This window comes from Moschus berezovskii, chromosome 16, assembly GCF_049115385.1.
Source record: "Moschus berezovskii isolate FMDL1 chromosome 16, NW_MosBer_1.0, whole genome shotgun sequence".
NCBI lineage: Eukaryota > Metazoa > Chordata > Mammalia > Artiodactyla > Moschidae > Moschus > Moschus berezovskii.
In genome coordinates, this window is record NC_142475.1 from 57,966,169 (window position 1) to 57,986,402 (window position 20,234).

Genomic DNA, 20,234 nt, shown 5'->3' on the forward strand with positions numbered 1-20,234 from the left:
ACCAGGATAAAATCGGGATAATGTGAGACAGTAATAGAGCCTACGGAGAAAACAGAAAGTGACTTAGGAAGGTTCCTTTGGACGGGGTGGCCCGGCAGGGCCCGCTACAGTATGTCATTTGAGCAGAGATCTGAAGAAAGTGGTAGAACGAAAAGGAAAAAGAGGTCATTACAACTCAAGCAGATGCTGCGGCTTGCAGAAAGAAGGCTGCGAGCCAGATTCAGGGAGAGGGGTAAGTGATGGGGTGGCGGGCTCACAGCCAGCCGACACTTTCTGCAAGATAGTCTGGAGCGGAGAGAAGGCAGGGAGGCGCTCGGTCGAGGGGGTTCCAGCTGCTGAATTCTATCTGTAAGACTAAATCTAAGCTGAAGCTCCAATCCTTTGGCCACCTGATGCGAAGAACTGACTCACTGGAAAAGACCCTGATGCTGGGAAAGACTGAGAGCAGGAGGAGAAGGGGACGACAGAGGGTGAGATGGTTGGATGGCATCACCTACTCGATGGACAGGAGTTGGCGTAAACTCCGGGAGTTGGTGATGGACAGGGAGGCCTGGCGCGCTGCAGTGCAAAGAGTCGGACACGCTGAGCGAGTTAAGTGAACTGACTCCTGGCGGAAAGCATCTGCAAACAGTGCAACCTTGGAAAGAGACAGTGAGCGAGGCCGGGTGTGACCGCCCCGATTGACAAATTAGTAAATAAATGAAAGCCAAGAAAAGTCAAATCGTTGCGAACTGGGACAAGAGAGCTGAAACTCTCCTTCCTCGTCCAGCCCGGTGCAGTCCAAGGATGGGGCTGGCAGGAAGACGCCGGCTCCGCGCAGAGTAGGGTAGACTCCCGCTTCTGCAACCCTCACTCCCGGCCTCCCGTGAGCCCCCTCCCGAGAGAGGCTCAAAACGCGGAGCCGGCAAACCCGCGGAACCGGATGGCTAAGCCGGGCACCGAGTAGGCGCACGCGCAGTAGGCCGGCCCAGCCCGGCCGCTCTCGCCGCTGGGGGGGAGGGTCATCCGAGCCTGACGTCCGCGTAGCCTACGTCAGCGCCCCCGGGAAGAGGAGGGCGAAGACTCCATCCGCCATGTTGGATGCCGCAGATTCGCCATAACCGCGCCGGCTCTTTTCTTAAAAAAATAAAAATAAAAAGCGAAGCATCAGCGGGGCGCCCCGCCTTCTCGGTCGGCGCGGGAGGGGGCCCGGAAGAGCCCGAAGCTTTTTTTTTCCCCTCCACGGCGGGGGCGTTGCCATGGAGACGCGGGGGGCAGGTGAGCCGAGCTGGGGGTTGGGGTGGGGATGGGGTGGGGGTGGGGTGCGGCGCGCCGCGCGGGAAGCCGCTGCTAGCTCCGAATCGGGAAGGAGCGCGCGGCCCGCTGGGCGGCGGAGGGATCCGCGGCCCCGGGCGGAGAGCGGACGTAGCGGCGTCCTTCGACGGCACGTTCGGTCGCTGGCAGTATCCCGCCGCCTCGGGTTTTTATTGAGAAAAAAAGTAACGAGGATGCTCGCGGAGGAACGAGCGAGGGAAGGCAGTGCGCGCGCGCGTGCGCGGGGCCGTTTCCAGGGCAACGGGTGGGGTCGGGGCGCGCGCCAGCGACCGAGCGCAGGCGTGCTGGCGGGCGGGATGTTCGAATCCCCGCGCCGCCGACTCTGGCCGCTCTGCCTCCTTCTTACCTGCCCTCAGTTTCCTTGTCCGTGAATTGGGTAGCTCCTTCAGACCCACGGTCCTTGGGCAGGATGTGTTGAAGGGACAGGGTTCCACCGAGCGACTGAAGGAAAGTTTCTTTGTGTCCTGAAGAGGGAGCCATAAACGCCAGAGATTATTAGCGTTCTGGCTGCCGGTAACCCTGTAACATCCCGTGATAAACTGTAATTTATCCTCTACCTTTCGCCTAGAGGCTTCCCTGGTGGCTCAGACGGTAAAGCGTCTGCCTGCAATATGGGAGACCTGGGTTCGATCCCTGGGTCGGGAAGATTCCCTGGAGAAGGCAATGGCAACCCACTCCAGTACTCTTGCCTGGAAAATCCCATGGACGGAGGAGCCTGGAAGGCTACAGTCTATGGGGTCGCAAAGAGTCGGACACGATTGAGCGACTTCACTTTCCTTCACTTACTTGCTGCCTAGCCCTGCGGGCCCCTTGGTTCTCACCCGTTAAAGTTAAGCTGAAATACCACCTCCTCCAGGCAGCCGTCGTCCGTCTCTGGCTTCCGGGTGGGGGGAAGCAGCCCTTCTGCCCCAGGACGCAAGAGCAGGATGGATCTTCTTCTGAACCCCTGGCCCGAGCCCCTTGACGCTGAACTTAGGGCTCCTTCCGGCGTGATCGACAAGAAGCGTCTGCACTGGGGCACTGACCTCGCGCTTTCTGCTGCTCGGTTTCTACCAGCAGTTCTAATTTGTATGTCGTTCACTGACGAGGAACTAAAGTTCAGAGAGGTCAGCGTCATACAGTTTGGAAATGGCAGAACTGAGGCTTTAAAAGTCAACTTCCTCCAGCTTGGGATGAAATCCAGACTTCGGGGTGCCTGCCCGGCTTGTAGTTCTGGCTCCCGGAAGTTCAAGTGCCTAGCCTCCAGTGGGTGCTGTAGGGTACCTTTATCGAAGGGAAGAGTGAATGCCTGGCTGCACTGACCACCTCCTGCCCCTTCCAGCCTGGTTCCCTGGCAGAGCCCAGTGACTTAAGAAATATTGATATAAGCTTGGTGTCATATGGTGACTCAAACTGGAAAGAATCTGCCTACAGTCCAGGAGATCCGGGTTCAATCCCTGGGTCGGGAAGATACCCTGGAGAAGGGAATGGCAACCCACTCCAGTATTCTTGCCTGGAAAATCCCATGGGCAGAGGAGCGTGTTGGGCTACAGTCCGTGGAGTCCCTAACAGCTGGACATGACTAAGCAATTAACAGTGTCATAGGGCTTACCCTCAACAACGGCCCCTCCAGCATCAACTTCTGAGCCTGTAACCATGTTGAAGCAGTTATACTGCGTGTCCCCCATACTGAGGGTTGCAGAAGGCATTTGAGCTTATGTATGGTATTTGGTGCCCAAACCCCAGGGGCACGTTTCATGGATTCTTCAGTTGAAGCATTGGTGATACTACTCTCTACCTGCCAGGCAGGGATGAGTAAAGAGCCCTTGGACCTTTGGTCCTGCCCTCATACCATTGTGTCAGATTCTGACAAGGAGAGCCCGTACAGTAAAGTGTGTGTGTGTGTATGTGATGACGGAGCAGACCCAGATCCTCAGGACCTGTGAACTATGCCAGGCATGCTTTCTGACAATAATGACGTTACCGAATCCAAAACCTGTACTGCTTGCCACACGATGAGTCAATAAATCGAGAGATGAATCGCTGGGGCAGGGAACAGCGAGTTTATTTGGAAAGCCAGCAGCTGGAGAAGATGATGGACCAGTGTCCCAAAGCACAATTGTACCTGAGTTAGAATTAAGGCTTCTTTGATAATAAAAGGGGAGAGGGGGAGTGGTTGGTTGGTGCCAACTTCTTGGTGTCTGAATCCTTAGTTCTTAAACTTGTGCTCCTAGGTCTGGTCATAATGTTCCTGTAAACCTCCAAGACAAACGTTATTCTCTGTTCTGCAAGTTTTTCGCTGTATGAATGGAAAAGTGTTGTACTTTAAAGGTCAGAGCCTTGAGAAGGGCCATTCTGTATATTTCAGGCTGTAGGCAATGTTTCTCAACTGGTAGCAAAAGCAATAGAATACAAAGGTTAAAGTAGAAGAAACAGATCCGATGTGGAGTCAGACTTGATCTTCTCTACTGAACTGTCTTTGTTTGGTGCTTCCCTTCTCCCAAGTAGAGATACATGGCATGCACAGCCCACTTCTCTTCTGGAGTTTACCTAACAGTTTCTAAAAGCAATCCTGGACGTTGTTGTAGTTTCCTTGAATTTTCAGCTATAAGTGACAGAGATCATGTTTTAGAATATATTGCTGTTAACTTGCCATCTCTAATTCCTGAAAAGAGTCTCCTGTTTTGCTTGGTTGTTGGGTTACGGCAGGAGAGTCAGTACAGGAAATGATAAGGTGGAGTTGCATGTGGTCTCTCAGGTGCAGCTTCCAGGTGGTGAGCCCGCCGTGACCACGGTCACTGCCTTGAACTGGAGGTCTGTCTGCTGCAACACTGCTCCCTTCTCAGTCCATTTACCTTGTAGGACAGTGATTGCTGTGTTCCCTTACAATTTACCTAACAACTTTTCAAAGACAACTGTCCTTCAGCAGAATTAAGTTTCTGCCTAAGGCAAGGGCAGTCAGGAATTAGACATATTAAAGAGACTCTCCCGTAATTGCATTTCCTTTTATAGACAGTTTCTTGCAGGCTGCTTCTGCAAACCTCCCCAGTTTAATTATGTAGAAGGGATTTAGCCCGGAGTTAAGTTTTCTTTTTGTTCTCAGCTGTTTATCCTGTTAAACTTTCACTGTCTTAGCAATTTCTCAAGGGCAGGTGTCAACTTTAAGGGTAGGAAGTGCCTGGAGGGTGGAATGAACATGTGCTCTGGGGCCTGGGATCTGCTCTCACCAGATTCCTGACCTGAGGGGAGTCACGTAACTCTTGGGACCCACACCTGCTCGCATCTGCAGTCCTGCCCACCGCCTGGGCCTGGTGCCCTGGAGGCTGGTGGTTCTGCTCTTCATCCCTTTCACCCAGACCCAGTCTGTCTGCCCTGCAGCCTAGTGCTTTGTCACCCTCTTGCTTTTTGAAAACATTTGTGGTTGGAAAAGTGTGACAGATGTTGACTGATTTTTTTTTTTAAAGAAAATAAAATCTGAGAGTGAAGCAAATAGTCATATTCAAAACTTATTACAGGTTTGAAGTTACAGTCTCTCTTTTTTTTAAGTGGAGCCACCTTAAAAAATCTATTTTCCTTTGTTTGATTGTGCTGGGTCTTAGTTGTGGCATGCGCGATTGTCAAGCTTCCCTGTGGCACGTGGGCTCTTAGCTGTGGCATGTGAGATCTAGTTCCCTGACCAGAGCTCCGACCTGGGCCTCTGCACTGGGAGCACAGCTTATAAGCAGATTATAGGGGCTTCCCCGATAGCTCAGTTGGTAAAGAATCCACCTGTAATGCGGGAGACCTGGGTTTGATCCCTGGGGTGGGAAGAGCCCCTGGGGAAGGGAAAGGCTACCCACTCCAGTATCCTGGCCTGGAAAATTCCATGGACTGGGTCACAAAGAGTTGGACACGACTGAGCGACTTTCACAAGCAGATCATGCTTGGCATATTAATAGAAAAAAAAAAAAGGACTTTAAATGGGGTAACAGACTTTTTTTCTTTTAAATCATGTAACAAACGGAGCTGCAAATTGCTTAACTCTGGAATCCAGCACCTTTGTTCCCCCGCTGGGTCAGGACCAAGGCAGGATGGAAGGGTGGGCACCAACTTCAGAGGCAGCTGCTGGCCTTGTTGCGGGTGTAGGGAGTTGAGGGGACCGGATCAGTTATGGCATCAGGAGCCAAGGAGCAGGGGGTTTTGGGAGTAGCATTCTGGAAAATGGGGGTCCTGGATGTCCTGGCAACTTGGCGGACTTTGTAAGTCAGCCCCAGGACTCCCTGTAGGGTCCTGGCTGGCTTCCTTCTTTCTGATGGATGTTTTCTTCCCGTCTCTGACAGCAGGCCTCTTCTTCAGGGGCCATCACTGCCTTGCTCTGTAGGGTTCACCCTCCCTCCCTCTCTCCCTCCCTCCCTTCTTTCTTCCAAGCAGGTTCCCTGGTTCACCCAAATGTTTGTGCAAAACTGTGTGTGGGGAAGCGAGAATGCAGAGTCAGATGTGACTCGCCGACTCCTCTTGAGGGTCTCATGCAGTCCCAGCAGTGGAAAATGGATCCTTTGGGAGATGGTGCCAGACGTCATGATGGAACTAAGCCCTAAGAATTGAGGGCTTGAGGGGTGGGGTGCAGGTGCCCCTAGCCCAGCCACTTAGTCACCGTGGCCCTTTTGTTGAAAAAATATGTGGGTCCATTTCTGAGCTCTTAGGTCTGTTCCATTGATCTGTTTGTTTACCCTCCATCCGCATCGCACTGTCTGAATTACTGTAGCTTTCTAGTCATCTTTGAGCTTATAAAGAATAAACAGGGCATTCTTTGGAGGGGAGGAATGCAGGTAGGAGCGAGACCCGGTGTTCGGTGCTGTCCTGGTGCAGCAGTGGCCGTGGGAATGGAGGTTGGGGCAGGTTTAGAGACGTGGAGCAGAGGAAAGCCCCGTGGGACTGGTGGCTGATCGGGTTTTAACTTAGAGACCAGCCAGTCTTCCTCTGTGTTTGTTTTTAGGGGAAAGAGCAGTGATGAACCGAACAGGCACAGGGACACAGAACTTTGCAGGCTCCGTACACACGGCCATGGTCCATAATCTTCAGGAGGGCCACGTGGCCACACTTACCCATCACTGGGCAGGAGTCAGAGGACCAGCGGAGTTGCCGGTTTTGGGGGTTCTGGGTTGGCTGGCGGCTTTCCCACCCTGAGCCGCTCCTTCTCCCCTAGCCCTGGATCTTGGGTGTTACTCTTGGAAGCAGGAGTTGAGTGCCTTGGTTAATGTTCTCAGGGGCCATAAGGTGAACATTCTGGAAATGTTCTAGTCCCTCTGACAAAGGGAATGCAGCATATCTGTTTAGAAATAAATATGTTTGTTAACCTCATTGATCACTTTAAGCTTTTAACTGATTTTGAATTAAGTGATATTGATGTTTTTGGAGTTTATAATCTTTTAGAGGAGACAGGTTAAACAAACACACCACCAAATACGTGATTACAAATTGGGGAAATTGCTTCAAAGTAGAGGGTGGTGGGGGAGTGGGCAAGAGAAAGTAATGGAGACCTAATTTGTATTGAAGGGGGTTTCAGAAAAGTCTCTCTGAGAAACTGAGGTTAAAGCTAAACCTAGGTTGTGGATTTTTTTTTTTTTTTAAAGTTTGGTGATCAGAAAGCAGCCCTTTCCACTTTGCAGAATATTTTTTATGATTAAAAAATTTTTTTTATATTGGACTGTAGTTGGTTTACAATACTGTGTTAGTTTTAGGTATGCAGCAAAGTGATTTAGTTGTACATGTATCTATTTTCTTTCAAATTCTTTCTCCACTTAGGTTATTTCAGAATACTGAGCAGAGTTCCCTGTGCTATACAGTAGATCCTTGTTTGGTTATCTGTTTTAAACATAGCAGTGTGTACATGTCAACCCCAAACTCCCAGTTTATTCCCTTCCCCCCCAACCTTTCCCTTCAGTAACCATAAGGCGGTTCTCTAGGTCTGTAAGTCGGTTTTGTAAATAAGTTCATGTGTATTTTTTCCCCCCTGCATTGCTATCATATGATATTTGATCCCCTGGAGAAGGAAATGGCAATCCACTCCAGTACTCTTGCCTGGAAAATCCCATGGACGGAGGAGCCTGGTAGGCTGCAGTCCACGGGGTCGCGAAGAGTCGGACACGACTGAGCGACTTCTCACTTCTTACCTCACTTGGTGTGATCATCTCCAGAGTTTGAGGCAGCTCAGAACTAGCTCGCAGGCCTGAGTTCTCCTTTGCCCTCTGTCGCCGCCTAGGGGTCATGTGTGGGAAAGGACCTGCTGCAGGAGCTCAGGAGACACCTTTGTCTACAGAGGTGGCAGCCGCCAGTGCAGATGTCAGGCACTACTGAGGGGTGCTGGCCCCACAGGGGAGGAGACCCAGGGGCCACCGGGTAGCCTGATCAGATGCAGTGGGAGGGACTGGTCTTGCCAGGGTCACCCCAAGGCTGCACTAGCTGGAGCCGGATCAGGGAGCAGGACGGGCTGCCTGACCTTCCAAAGCTCCCTGCCTCACAAACAGAGTGGTTGTACTTGTTCAGTCGCTCATCGTGTCTCACTTTTTGCCACCCCGTGGACTGCAGCACGCCAGGCTTCCCGATCCTTCGCCGTCTCCCGGAGTTCACTCAAACTCATGTCCGTCGAGTCGGTGATGCCGTCCCATCTCATCCTCCGTCGTCCCCTTCTCCTCCTGCCCTCAGTCTTTCCAGCACCAGGGTCTTTTCCAGTGAGTCAGCTCTTCACATCAGGTGGCCACAGTAGTGGAGCTTCAGCTTCGGGATCAGTCCTTCCAATGAATATTCAGGGTTGATTTCCTTTAGGGTGGACTGGTTGGATCTCCTTGCAGTCCAAGGGATTCTCAAGAGTCTTCTTTAACACCACAGTTTAAAGGCATCAATTCTTTGGTACTCAGCTTTCTTTATTGTCCAGCTCTCATATCCGTACGTGACCACTGGAAAAACCATAGCTTTGACTAAATGGACCTTTGTTGGCAAAGTAATGTCTCTGCTTTTTACCATGCTGTCTAGGTTGGTCATTGCTTCCCTTCTGAGGAGCAAGCGTCTTTTAATTTCATGGCTGCAGTCACCACATGCAGTGATTTTGGAGCCAAGAAAGTCAACTCACTGTTTGCATTGTGTCCCAATCTATTTGCCGTGCAGTCGTGGGACGGGAGACAGGGAGGGAGTTGCTCAAGTAATAAGGGGGTGTAGGGCGCCGGCAGGAAGGCTGGACTCTGTCTCTTCTAAAGCAGGAGTCTGAATCTGGGCCGCAAACAAAATCACAGTCACTTTAAATTGTTTTCATGAACAAAATAGAATTATTTGTTTATGTTTCTGGAGTTTGTATCTTACTCATTTTAAAATGTGCTTAGCATACATAGTATGTGGTACATATTAGGCATTCATTAAATGTTGAATTGTGTGACTAAGTCGAAAATTTATTTTTTCCCCAGTATAAAACTGAATGACCCAGGTATGTGGAGAGTACACCTGATGCTTACTTCCTGTGTTAGTTACCAGGAAGAAGGGCCCAGGTGATTCTGGTGGCCTGGAGCTGGGTGGCTGGTGGGGTTTGGAAAATTCTTTTCCCTGTGGCTCTTGCTTAAATTTAAAGCTCTGCTCTGGAATTTAAACAGACCTTAGGCATATCTGAATATTAGAGGGCTGTTCTTTCTTCTGGAATTAATTTTCGAATTCAAAATGCGTTGTAACTGAGCGCAGTCACAGGCTTTCGTGATACGTAGAGCAGGTATTTCAGATTTGCCATTGAATTTGTGTGTTTTTCACAGTTCCTGTCGGGCTGTTATTTTACCTCCTTTGGTTATGACCTCAGGAGCCCAGAGCAGACTGCCAGCTTCTAAAGCCGGTATGATGATAATAAATGAAAAGGTCCCCTTCTTCAGCCTCTTTGTTTTTTTTTCATTGGAGGCTAATTGCTTTACAATGTTGCATTGGTTTCTGCTGGACAACAGCGTGAATCAGTCATCAGCATACATACCCATGCCACTGCTCCGGCTCATCACGGAGCCGGGCTCAGCTCCCTGTGCTCTGCAGCAGCGCCCCACCAGCTGTCTGTTTCACTCCTGATAGTGTATGTGTGTCAGTGCCCCTTTCTCAATTCATCCCACCCTCTCCTTCCCCGGCTGTGTCCATGACTGCCTGTTTCTTAACAGCGTGGACAGGAGTTCTGGTCGACATGGTCTAAGCTTCCTAATTCCTTGTCCCCATTTTCCTAAGTCTGTGGGTCCCCAAAGATTTTGGGGTGCTGGAGGCCCTCTCCCATCCCACTGGCTGCCAGGGAGTGGGCGCTGCAAACCACGTTTCTCTAATCTGCAGTGAAAAAGCTGCCGGTGTCCTGGAGAGAACGTGAAGACTAGATTTGTGTTCTAGTCCAAACTGTCATGTGCTTGTAAGTGGAAAATACATACCAGACTGTGAATACTTAGTACAGCAACCACAATTAAAAGAGAATGTGGAACTCTCTCATCCATTTCTAATCTCATGGATTACGAGGGAAAGAATAATATTTGGATATACTGGGGTAACAAAGCCTAGTATTAGAATTAATTTTCCTTGTTTCAATTTAATGCGGCTGCTTGAAAAATTTGGAATCACACCGGTGGTCCTATTTCTGTGGACGGCGTTGGCCTGGACAGGGCGTTGGGCCTCTTAAGCCCTGGTGGTCTAAGTGGCAGCCCTTGCAGAGCTGCACCTGTGTGTGTTTCTCCACGAGAGGCAGTGTCCGTGGGCAGAAGCCTACTCCGGCCATCTGCACGTCTGGGAGCGGTGTGTGTGCTGAGCCACGTGCACCTGCCGGCGGGGTTGTGTGTGCAAGCCCGTCTCACCTCCCCTGCCCAGCTCTGCCCTGCACCTGTGTCACGTGGAGCAGCCCTTTGCCCGATGTTCCCTCCGCGTGATTGACCCCTGCCCCCCACCGTCCTCATGAAGTCAGCAGGGCAGCTGCAGTGGTCTCTGTGGGTTTCCAGCCACGGACGTGTGGGTTCGTCAAGGGCAAGGCCCCTCCAGCCACGCAGAAGTCTCCACGGTGGGGTCTAAGCCCGACGCCTCTGTCCTGAGGCCCAGTGCTGAAGCTGGCACCAGGCAGCCCGTCCCCTTCTGAAGTTAAGACTGACAGTGCCCCCCCCCCCCACACACAAAGGAGCCCAAATAAACTAAAACAACAAAGCCCCCGGACCAGAAACTCAGAGGCCTGGTGGCGGCGGCTATGGGCATTGCGGAGCCCACTGATAGACTAAAACGGGAGCGCACTTTACACGTCTTGTTTATCCCGTGGAAATGACCCTGGAGACGTGGTGGTTGGCCTGGGAGTCCCAGGGCCACCTCGATGACTCGTGTAAGGGGAACGATGTCAGGGGTCCCGTGGGGGCTCCCACCTCCTTGGAGCCTCCCCCATATCTGCTGGGGCGGGCATAGTGCTGCCACTTAGAGAATTGGGTGCTGGGGACGTGGTTCCTGTTTACATCAAATTATTTGTGGTGCTTTCCCACGGAAAGGGCCCCAGGGCTGCTCTTCAGCTGTGATTATGGTAAATGTGAGTAGACTTTATTGCCCAGGGCTCTCACTTTGAGAGTGCTTAAAAATAACTTAAAAAAAATTATGCCAAGTTTCAACGTGGAAGAAATGCGTATGCATAAAATTATAATGCCACTGTTTGGCCCAGGCTTAATTATAGCTGATACTGAGCATTTCTCATTTTATTTCGTTAATCCAGTTTCAACAAAGGAACACCCAGGGGCTTTCTCCTTTGCATCTAATAGAAATGTTAACTTTGTGGGCTGTGGAAGTTGGCGTGCTCATCAGCATTTCATGAGTTCCATGGTAATAATACCACAAATGAGGGCGTGCATTTATTGGAACTTCCGCCCACTGAATCTCAGAGCTGGGGGGAAGGCATCTTGGGGGTGGCAGGCGGGAGGGCAGGTGCCTTTTGGGCCCCTCCAGGCCGTGGGAGCAGCGGGTGCTGGCTGGGGCTCGGCACACCCTGGCTTCCGTCCAGGCGGCTCTGTCCGTCTCTCTGTAAATTAGCCTCTGGGTGAGGCTAGGAGAGCAGGTTCCTTTCTAAGCCATTCGAAGGCCACTTCTCACTGGGGCCTCGAGAGGCTCAGAGACTTAGGCAGACCCCGCCCGCCACCATGGAGGCGGGGAGCGGGGGATCCAGGTCCTAACTCAGGTGGGCACCCTTCCTGCTGCTTCGGGTGCGACGGTGCCTCGGAGGGGTCGGTCGGCGAGCTGGGAGCGCCCTGCGGCTCCAGCAGACACCCAGCAGGTGTGGGCATGGAGGCCCGGGAGGCCGGGTCCGCGTGCCGGGGCGCTGGGCTGCGGGTAGCATAGGGGCTCACGCCCTGGTCTGGGCCTCTCAGCTCACTGTGTGCTCGCCCAATGTTGGTGACCTCGGAGTCCCCTCCCTGGGCTCAGTTTACTCGTTTACAAGTGGGGACAGCCGCCCCTCCCTCACTGGGTTAATGTGAAAATGAAGTGGGTGGCGGACCAAGGATGGCATCGGGTGGAGTTAGGACTCGGGGGATGTTCGCTGTATTTCCATGAGGGTCTGTCTGCCCCGTCTTGGGAATGGCTTCATCCCAGGAAAGGGGGGTGTAGTGCTCAGACTGGCCACCAGAGGGTGCTGCTGGCGCGTGGATGATGCGCACTCTGGCCTGAAGGCCCTGGGTTTACTCTGTGCAGGTAATCTTTTTTTTCCGCCAAGGAAAGCTGATCCACTGGATGTGGCGGTTCTCTGTTCCCTGCCTCAGACCTGCTGCCAAGCCGTGTGAAGCCATGTTTATAAGTGAGTGTTTTGGTGGGTTGGTGGCCCTGCATCTGGCATTCTCATTTCCCAGCTTACTGTTCCCTGAAGGGAGTTGCTGTTGTAAATTGCACAAAATAAACAGAGTAAAGGTCCCTTTTTGGTGAAGCTACTCTTCAGTTCAGTCGCTCAGTCGTGTCGGACTCTGCGACCCCATGAATCACAGCACGCCTACTCTTAGTTGTGATTAATTGTTAGAAATGTCTCTGTAGCCACGAAACTGGGTATAGGGTGGGGCTTGAGGCTTCTTGTGTTCCTCACAGGGTCCCACTGGCCCCCACCTGTGTTTCTACCTGACTTTTTTAAGTTCCTTATGTGTTGACCGAGTAGTTTTTGAAAACACATAGGCCTGAACTTGATCTGCCAGGGCAGGTTACAGCTGCCTCATCTGTAACACGGGAGAGGGACGGCTTTGTGGCCAGCTCGTTAGGGCCGCAGTGTGTAGCTGTGCAGGTTGCACACTGCACGAGAGTAGCGTATCTAAGGGCGTCATTTCACGCCATGGATTTGTATATTCACTATGGCAGTTTTCTGCAAGTAGCAGTAAATTATCTTCTCCTCACAAAATCAGTATGTTGTGACCACTTTCTGACAGGGGGAGCTAACGTCTTTAGGAAATGGCGCCCTTTTTCCTTTCTCACAGAGGTGCCTTTCGGGCTGGCAGCCACCCTGCTCTTCAGGATGAGAGGTGACTGGGAGTGTGGCCCTCAGGGAAGGTTTGTTGCTTCCCATGAAAGCAGAGTTTGAAGTGCTGTCATGGAGGTGAGCCCAGAGACAGGGCCCCCAGGCAAGTGTGTGTGTTGCGGGTGCCAAGTGGGGATACAGGGCCTTCCAGGGGAAGAGCAGGGGCTGTTGGGAGTCCAGCCTCCCAGGCCCTTAGCCCATGCCGCGTCTCCATCGGAACCTGGGAACGTCTCTGCGTTTCATTGATTCAAAGACTCACATTTTAACATCTCTATCATCAGGAGGTGTCTTACAGTTGATGTGATAAGACTCTGGCATGCCTTAGTTTACTTGGTAGCATTTTAATCTTTTTTTAGTCATATTATAAAGTATCCATGCGTCTGAAAGTAAATGCTGTCTTAGATTTGAGGAAATACAATAATGAAACCCATTTCACGGGAGTGTCGTGCAAATTAGACACGCCTGGCCTGAGCCTTGCATGCTGCCAGCTCATGGTGAGGGTATAATTGATTTAAACTTCCGACTCTTCTGCTTCTTCCTCTTTGAATTCCTTTATTTTGGTTACAGCGAGTTCTCAGAAAATGCGATGGCGATAATGATGTTGTATTAGGCATATCCACAGCTCTTTAAAAGTTGTGCAAAGCAGACTAAATGGAAGGGAAGCATTTGATGAAGCCCGGGCCCACTTTCCTGAAGATAAAGGGAACGAGTGTTTTCGACTGCAGGAAGCTGCACAGTGTGGGGTTTACTCCCTGCCTTGGGTGTGACAGCAGTCTGGCTGCCTGCTGCTAAAATGTTTCCACTCCTGTTGGGGTGCTGCCAGCTCTAGGAGTTTAATAACTTAAGGGAAAGTGAACAACAGGAAAACAAAACCTAACTCCAAAAGAATCTGCCGTCTGACTTTTTTCATGAGGTCGACAGTTTAATAGGATCTTGGTTTATTCTGTTGAACTCTATTTAAAGTTGATCAATCCAAGTAAAAGATGGTTACGCAGCAGAGGATGACGTACTAATCGAGGAGAGGAAGGAAGAGAGCTTTTTTTACACTATGCTTTTTAAATAGAGAAGTCTCATGGTCTGGTGATGTGCATTTTGTCTTCTCACGGTTATCAATAAATATTTCGGCTATTTGTAGTCATCAGTTCACCCGACATTTATCGAGCGCCTACTGTGTTCCCAGCGGCAGCACGGCTGAGAGCTGGCTGGGTGATGTTGGGTCTGGCGGGGCCCCGGCGGCAGGCGGTGCGTGAGGCGGTGCAGGAGGCACTGGGGCCGATCCCCGCCTCCTCCCGGAGGTGGGCAGGGGCCTGGACTGAACCCTGCTGCCCCCCGGGAGCCGCCTCACTCCAGCCTTGCAGGACACAGAGACCTCTCAGACGTGGGGCCGCTGCTAACGCTGCTTCTGTTAGACAACGTCCTTTGAGTTTATGCTCGGGGTCCCTGTCTGTGACACCCGATGTCCCCTCTCCCTCCTCTGTGGGGAGCCCAGCAGTTGGGGTGGAGGGAAGGCAGAGGCCCCAGGGTGCTGGGAGCCCCGGGGGGGTATCAGGGGCGTGTGCGTGGGGTGCCCCTGCCGCTTTCCCCCCAGATGCACAGCAGAAGCTCTGTGCTCCGGGATGCTCTCCTTCCCAGGGGATGGTCTCTGCCCTGCACGCTGCTGTGTTATCCAGCTGTTACGCAGCTTCACCCTGTGACTCCTGTAATAATTAATAACAGTGATTTTAAATGGGGACGCCGAGGGCCGGGAGACCTGGAACGCCTGCATCTTGTTCTGCTCCGTCCACCCCTGCCTGTGACCCGTCAGTGCCCAGGGGCGCTCCCCGGGGTCACCGGGGCCAAGCCACCCTCCCCCGGACCGCAGGCCCGTCCAGGTTGTGACCTTCCTCTGGGAGCAGTGGACAGAGGTCCTTGCTCACTTGTCTCTGGTCCCCCAGGCAGGGCGAGCAGGTGGGGGTCAGAGGTCACAGGCAGAACCCAACTTTTCCTGGCTGGGAGTGTTTGCAAATCAAGATTCAGAAACAAGGACTTGTTGACGCGGTTATTTTAAGATTTTCCATTTTAACAGTACAGAGTGGCTGGTTACAAACTGGCAAAAAATCACAGAAATTGAGCACTCAGGCTCCAGACTTCTGTGACTTCCCTTGTGCTAAACACGCCGTTTCCCCTCCCGAGTCCTTTTGATAAGGATGAGTGCACTGTAATTGAACCTAAAAATGCAGCCAAATTATAGCATCTTCATCAGAATTAGCTGACAACATAATTATGTTTATATTTCAGGGTATAAGATCCTTTTTTTTTCTCCATATGCATCTACTATGAAAAAATGAGAAGAGCGGCTTTGTTGTTATTTTGGCAGATGAACAGTTCTTCACATCTGGGGGCCGCAGCCTGATGTGCCCGTTCTCCGTGTTTCGGTGTCTTGTTGTCTGCACTGTCGTTCAAGCATGTCCCTGCAGAGTGCACGGCCTCCTTCCGAGTCGGAGGCCTGGGCGTGTCATGGACGCTGTTCCAGTGGGGACACGGAACGGCGGACAGGGCGGCACTCATGACGCCAGAGACGAGCTCATGCACCGGCATGGTTCTGGGGGCCGTGTGGTCCCGCCGGCTGTGGTGTAGCTGTGTCCCCATCCGTGCTGACCCGGGAGGCCGGGTGGTCCCATCAGTGCTGACCCCAGGAGGCTGTTTGGTCCCACTGACTGTTGTATAGCCGTGTTCCTGTCAGTGCTGACCAGGGAGCCTGTGTGTCCCCATCAGTGCTGACCCAGAGGCCCTGTGGTCCCGCTGGCTGTTGTGTGGCTGTGTCCCCATCAGTGCTGACCCAGAGGCTGTGTGGTCCCGCCGGCTGTTGTGCAGCTGTGTCCCCATCAGTGCTGACCCAGAGGCCCTGTGGTCCCGCCGGCTGTTGTGTGGCTGTGTTCTCATCAGTGCTGACCCCAGGAGGCCTTGTGGCACGTTTTAGAGCTTGGGCCTGCTGCTGCTAAGTCGCTTCAGTCGTGTCCGACTCTGTGCGACCCCATAGACGGCAGCCCACCCGGTTCCCCCTTCCCTGGGATTCTCTAAGCAAGAAGATTGGAGTGGGTTGCCATTTCCTTCTCTAGTGCATGAAAGTGAAAAGTGAAAGTGAAGTCGCTCAGTGGTGTCCGACTCTTAGTGACCCCATGGACTGGAGCCCACCAGGCTCCTCTGTCCATGGGAGTTTCCAGGCAAGAGTACTGGGGTGGGGTGCCATTGCCTTCTCCAGGTCAAGCTGGTCTCCCGTGAGGCCAGCCTCTCTGAGCCTCAGGCCTGCAGCTGTGGCTGAGAGCTCGGGGAGTATGGGAGGGTCCTGGAGCCCAGTCTGGTGCCCTTGGGTGCCTGAGGGCCCTTCCCAGGGCCACTTTCGAGATCCTTTCAGTGCCTTCTTTGGGAAACCTTCCTAGCACTTTAGCCCAGGATCTCTGCCTTCCGTCTGCCCACCGTGTCTGCTGTTTGCAGCGGTGTCTCGGCTCAGACGTTCCTTGGACAGCTGCCCCGGGCAGGCTGGGGGAGGCAGCCTTGGGCAGGAGGCTGCCCTGCCTGAGCCACTCAGTGCTCATCACCCGGAGCCATAGCCTGAATGCTGTTTGTACCTGTCACCTCGCTTCTCAACCTTCCTGATTTTTAAACTCATATATACAGGAGATTCAAGAGACTCGGGTTCTGTCCCTGGGTCGGGAAGATTACCTGGAGGAGAAGATGGCAGTGCAGTCCAGTATTCTTGCCTGGAAAATTCCATGGACAGAGGAGCCTGGCAGGCTATAGTCCATGGCGTTGCAAATAGTTGGGACACGACTGAGCACGCACGTATAGACTCATTGTAGGAAATCCATAAGTGACTGTAAAAAAAGAGTCCAGCAGGCAGGATCCTTTCTGCCTGGCCGTCTGTTCTTCCGTCCATCCACCCGTAAATCCTATCTCTCCCTTAGGAATGAAGTCACGTACCTGTCAAGCTGTGGTGCTTCCCACTCTGTAGAAGTGAACGTTCATTCTGAGCGTTTTCCGTGCCTTCCAGGGTTCTTCCCCTTTGGTTCTCAGAGGCTTGCGGAGCTGCTCTGGGGGATTTGTCCTGGCGTGCCCACCATGGAGCAAGAAGGTTGTTTCTGGAACTTGTCCTGAATGACCTCCGTGTTGAGCATCTCTGTGCAGAGTCCTTGTTTGCATTTTGGATGATTATGAAGCGAGATCTCGAGAAGTAGAACCACTGCTCAGGAGTCACGAGCGAGCATCTTCGGGGCTCTTGGCCCCTTGGTTGGTGGCAGGTGTGTCCCCATCAGCATCTAGGGCCCAGGTCCTGCAGGGGGGTGCCAGGCCAGCCTCCCCGGGGCGTGGCTTCCCTGGCCTCAGCGCAGGTGCGCTGCCTCCTGCCTCTGTCTCCAGCCTCTGTCTCCCGCCTCTGTCTCCAGCCTCTGTCCCCTGCCTCCCACCTCTGTCTCCAGCCTCTGTCTCCCGCCTCTGTCCACTGTCTCGCCTCTGTCCCCTGTCTCCCGCCTCTGTCCCCTGCCTCTGTCCTCTGTCTCCAGCCTCTGTCCCCTGCCTCTGTCCTCTGCCTCCCGCCTCTGTCTCCAGCCTCTGCCTCCCGCCTCTGTCCCCTGCCTCTGTCCTCTGTCTCCAGCCTCTGTCCCCTGCCTCTGTCCTCTGTCTCCAGCCTCTGTCCCCTGCCTCTGTCCTCTGTCTCCAGCCTCTGTCCCCTGCCTCTGTCCTCTGTCTCCAGCTCTGTCTCCCGCCTCTGTCCCCTGCCTCTGTCCTCTGTCTCCAGCCTCTGTCCCCTGCCTCTGTCCTCTGTCTCCAGCTCTGTCTCCCGCCTCTGTCCCCTGCCTCTGTCCTCTGTCTCCAGCCTCTGTCCCCTGCCTCTGTCCTCTGTCTCCAGCTCTGTCTCCCGCCTCTGTCCCCTGCCTCTGTCCTCTGTCTCCAGCCTCTGTCCCCTGCCTCTGTCCTCTGTCTCCAGCTCTGTCTCCCGCCTCTGTCCCCTGCCTCTGTCCTCTGTCTCCAGCTCTGTCTCCAGCCTCTGTCCCCTGCCTCTGTCCTCTGTCTCCCGCCCATGCTGCACCCTCTCCTCTGTGACAGTTGTCCTGGGTCGGGTGTGCTTGTCTCCGCTGGCACCCCGGGGACTCCAGACCCAGCCCTGGACCCACGGTGGGCATTTGGGAAGTGTGCCGACTGACACAGATGGCCACGGCCAGGAGGCGTCCCAGGCTGCCCAGGCCTTCTGGCTGTGGGGTCCCCGGGCAGTAGGTTAGTCACAGGTGGTGCCTTCACATGTTCACGTGCAGACGCACAAGCAGTCTCATCTGTGTGGTCTCCAGACAGCACTTGGTGTGCCTGGGGACCAAGGGGCCCTCACAGCAGCCCTGCGGTCCCCCGAAGTGCTGTGCTGCTACCTGTCGCAGAATTCCCTTTTCTCCTGAAAGCATAGCAGGAATCAAGAGTAAGTCCAGTCTACTAGGGTAATAGTTGCTGTGAAAACGCTATGATGCAGTTGTTCTGGGCGGGTCTGTCTCCCCAGTGGGCTGGTGGCTCATCTGTCGAGGACCCCATGCCCAGTTCATCTCTGAGTCCCGGATGCCTAACATCGGGGCTGCCCCATGGCCGCTGCTCCATAGATGCTGAAATGACCAAGAAAGCACTTGGTATGTGGTTTGGGGATTATGTTCCTCTCTGGAGTGATTTTCATTTCAGTTGACTAGAGGGATAAGCGTTTTAGCTTTAACTTGGAGGCAGCTCAGCTCATGGTCTGCAGCCAGACGGAGTTCATGTCAGAAGCAGGCAGCAGAGTCCAGGCTTTGACCTGGGTAGGTTGCTTCTTCTCACAGCCTCAGTGTCCTCGGCTGTGGCATAGGGGTGACAACCCCTTGTATGCCTAAATCGTAGGGGTCATCGTGGGGTCAGCAAGACACTCACTGAAAATGACATGGCCTCTTATGAAGAAAGAAATCTATCACTGTAATCTTTTCTTGTTTTGGAAGCGTTTTGGGTTCCTTAGGAACGAAGCATTTCTTGGAAAAAATAAAATATCGATTGGCAGTATTCACGACAGACTTTCATTGATGAAGCAATGTTCTGCTTTGTTAAATTTCCATTTCATGTGTTATTTGGTAAAGAATTCTCGTAGGTCATTACCCTGCCTGCTTGTTGGTGGAGAAACCCTTTCTTTGAAGGCAGAGAGGGACTTGGTTTCTGGGACCTGCGTGCCTCCTGGGCACCACTCTCACTGTGGCAGTGCCGTGTCAACCCACAGCCTCATGAAATACCGAAGAAAGAATTTTCTGGCAGCCGGGGCCACATAAAGCAAGAAGTGAGCTGCTTGGCCAGACGCAGCCTGTGGGAGGCTGGCCATCACTCAGACGAGCAGCCTTCAGTATTTTTTCTTTGGCAGTTGGATGCAATCACTGTTTTTTGTGAAGATGAAATAACATATTTTGCTTTTGTTTTGTTTCTTTTTCCTTACAGAAAACCCAGCCATCTTCATGTGTAAATGTTGTAACCTTTTCTCACCAAGTCAGTCGGAACTCCTCTCCCACGTTTCCGAGAAGCACGCAGAGGAAGGGGTTAATGCGGATGAAATCATCATTCCCCTCAGGCCTCTGAGTACCCCTGAGCCCACCAACCCAGGCAAACCCGGAGATGGTAAGGGGGCTGAGGTGCTGGGCGAGGGTGCCTGCGGGTAGTTTGCTCATTTGCTTTCAAATACTTGGCTTCTAGGGCTTTCCTGGTGGACTAGTGATAAAGAATCTGCCTGCCAGTGCAGGAGACGAGGGTTCGATCCCTGGGTCGGGAAGATCCTCTGGAGAAGGAAATGGCAACCCACTCCAATAGTCTTGCCTGGACAATGCCATGGTCAGAGGAGCCTGGCGGGCTACAGTCCATGGGGTAGCAAAAGATTTGTGCACGCTGGAGTGACAACAAGAACAAGAACAACGGCTTTGATGCTGAGTTTCTGTCTGGCGGGTGTAGGGCCTCAGAAGAATCCAAGTTTCCAGCCAGAAGCCACAATAGTTTCCATTTGTAGATCTGCTCAAACAGGACTGTGTTTCTGAATCCCTGTGCTCAGTCTCTATAGGTGCTTCTCCAGTGTCTGGTGGGCAGATAGAGGGATGGATGAATGATTGAATGAAAGGAGTCAACACCATCCCAACAGGGCAGAAAGCTCAAGCTTGTTGTCAGAGAAGTGTGGGTTTAACCCGGTTCCGGCACCGGCTCCTGCATCACCTGAGGCAGATGATGTTTTCTCTGCGCCTAACCCTGCTCTCCTGAAAAATGAAAACAGACCAGCCTATTGCAAGGGGTGAGGTCAGAGAGAGGGTGATAGCACCAAGGATGATGCCTGGCACAGGGAAAACAAAAGGGAAGCCTTTACGATGGCATAACGTCATGAATGAAGAAGTACAGATAACCTTAGAAACGTGTGGATGTCCCAGTGTACCTGGAGCAAGGA

The 20,234-nt window shown here is 52.7% G+C and overlaps 1 protein-coding gene across 2 annotated transcripts in view; it reads left to right on the forward strand.

Moving 5' to 3' along the window:
- Positions 1-1,053: 1,053 nt before the first annotated feature.
- ZFAT (zinc finger and AT-hook domain containing) overlaps positions 1,054-20,234 on the forward strand; it is a 145,967-nt gene continuing 126,786 nt past the window's right edge. Inside the window, exons 1-2 of one of the 2 annotated variants that reach the window (XM_055431866.2) lie at positions 1,054-1,257; positions 19,250-19,426. In XM_055431866.2, the coding sequence (XP_055287841.1) occupies positions 1,239-1,257; positions 19,250-19,426 (196 nt within the window). In that variant the 5' untranslated portion in view covers positions 1,054-1,238. The remainder of the gene's footprint in view (positions 1,258-19,249; positions 19,427-20,234) is intronic. The other variant, XM_055431869.2, reaches the window with a different exon arrangement.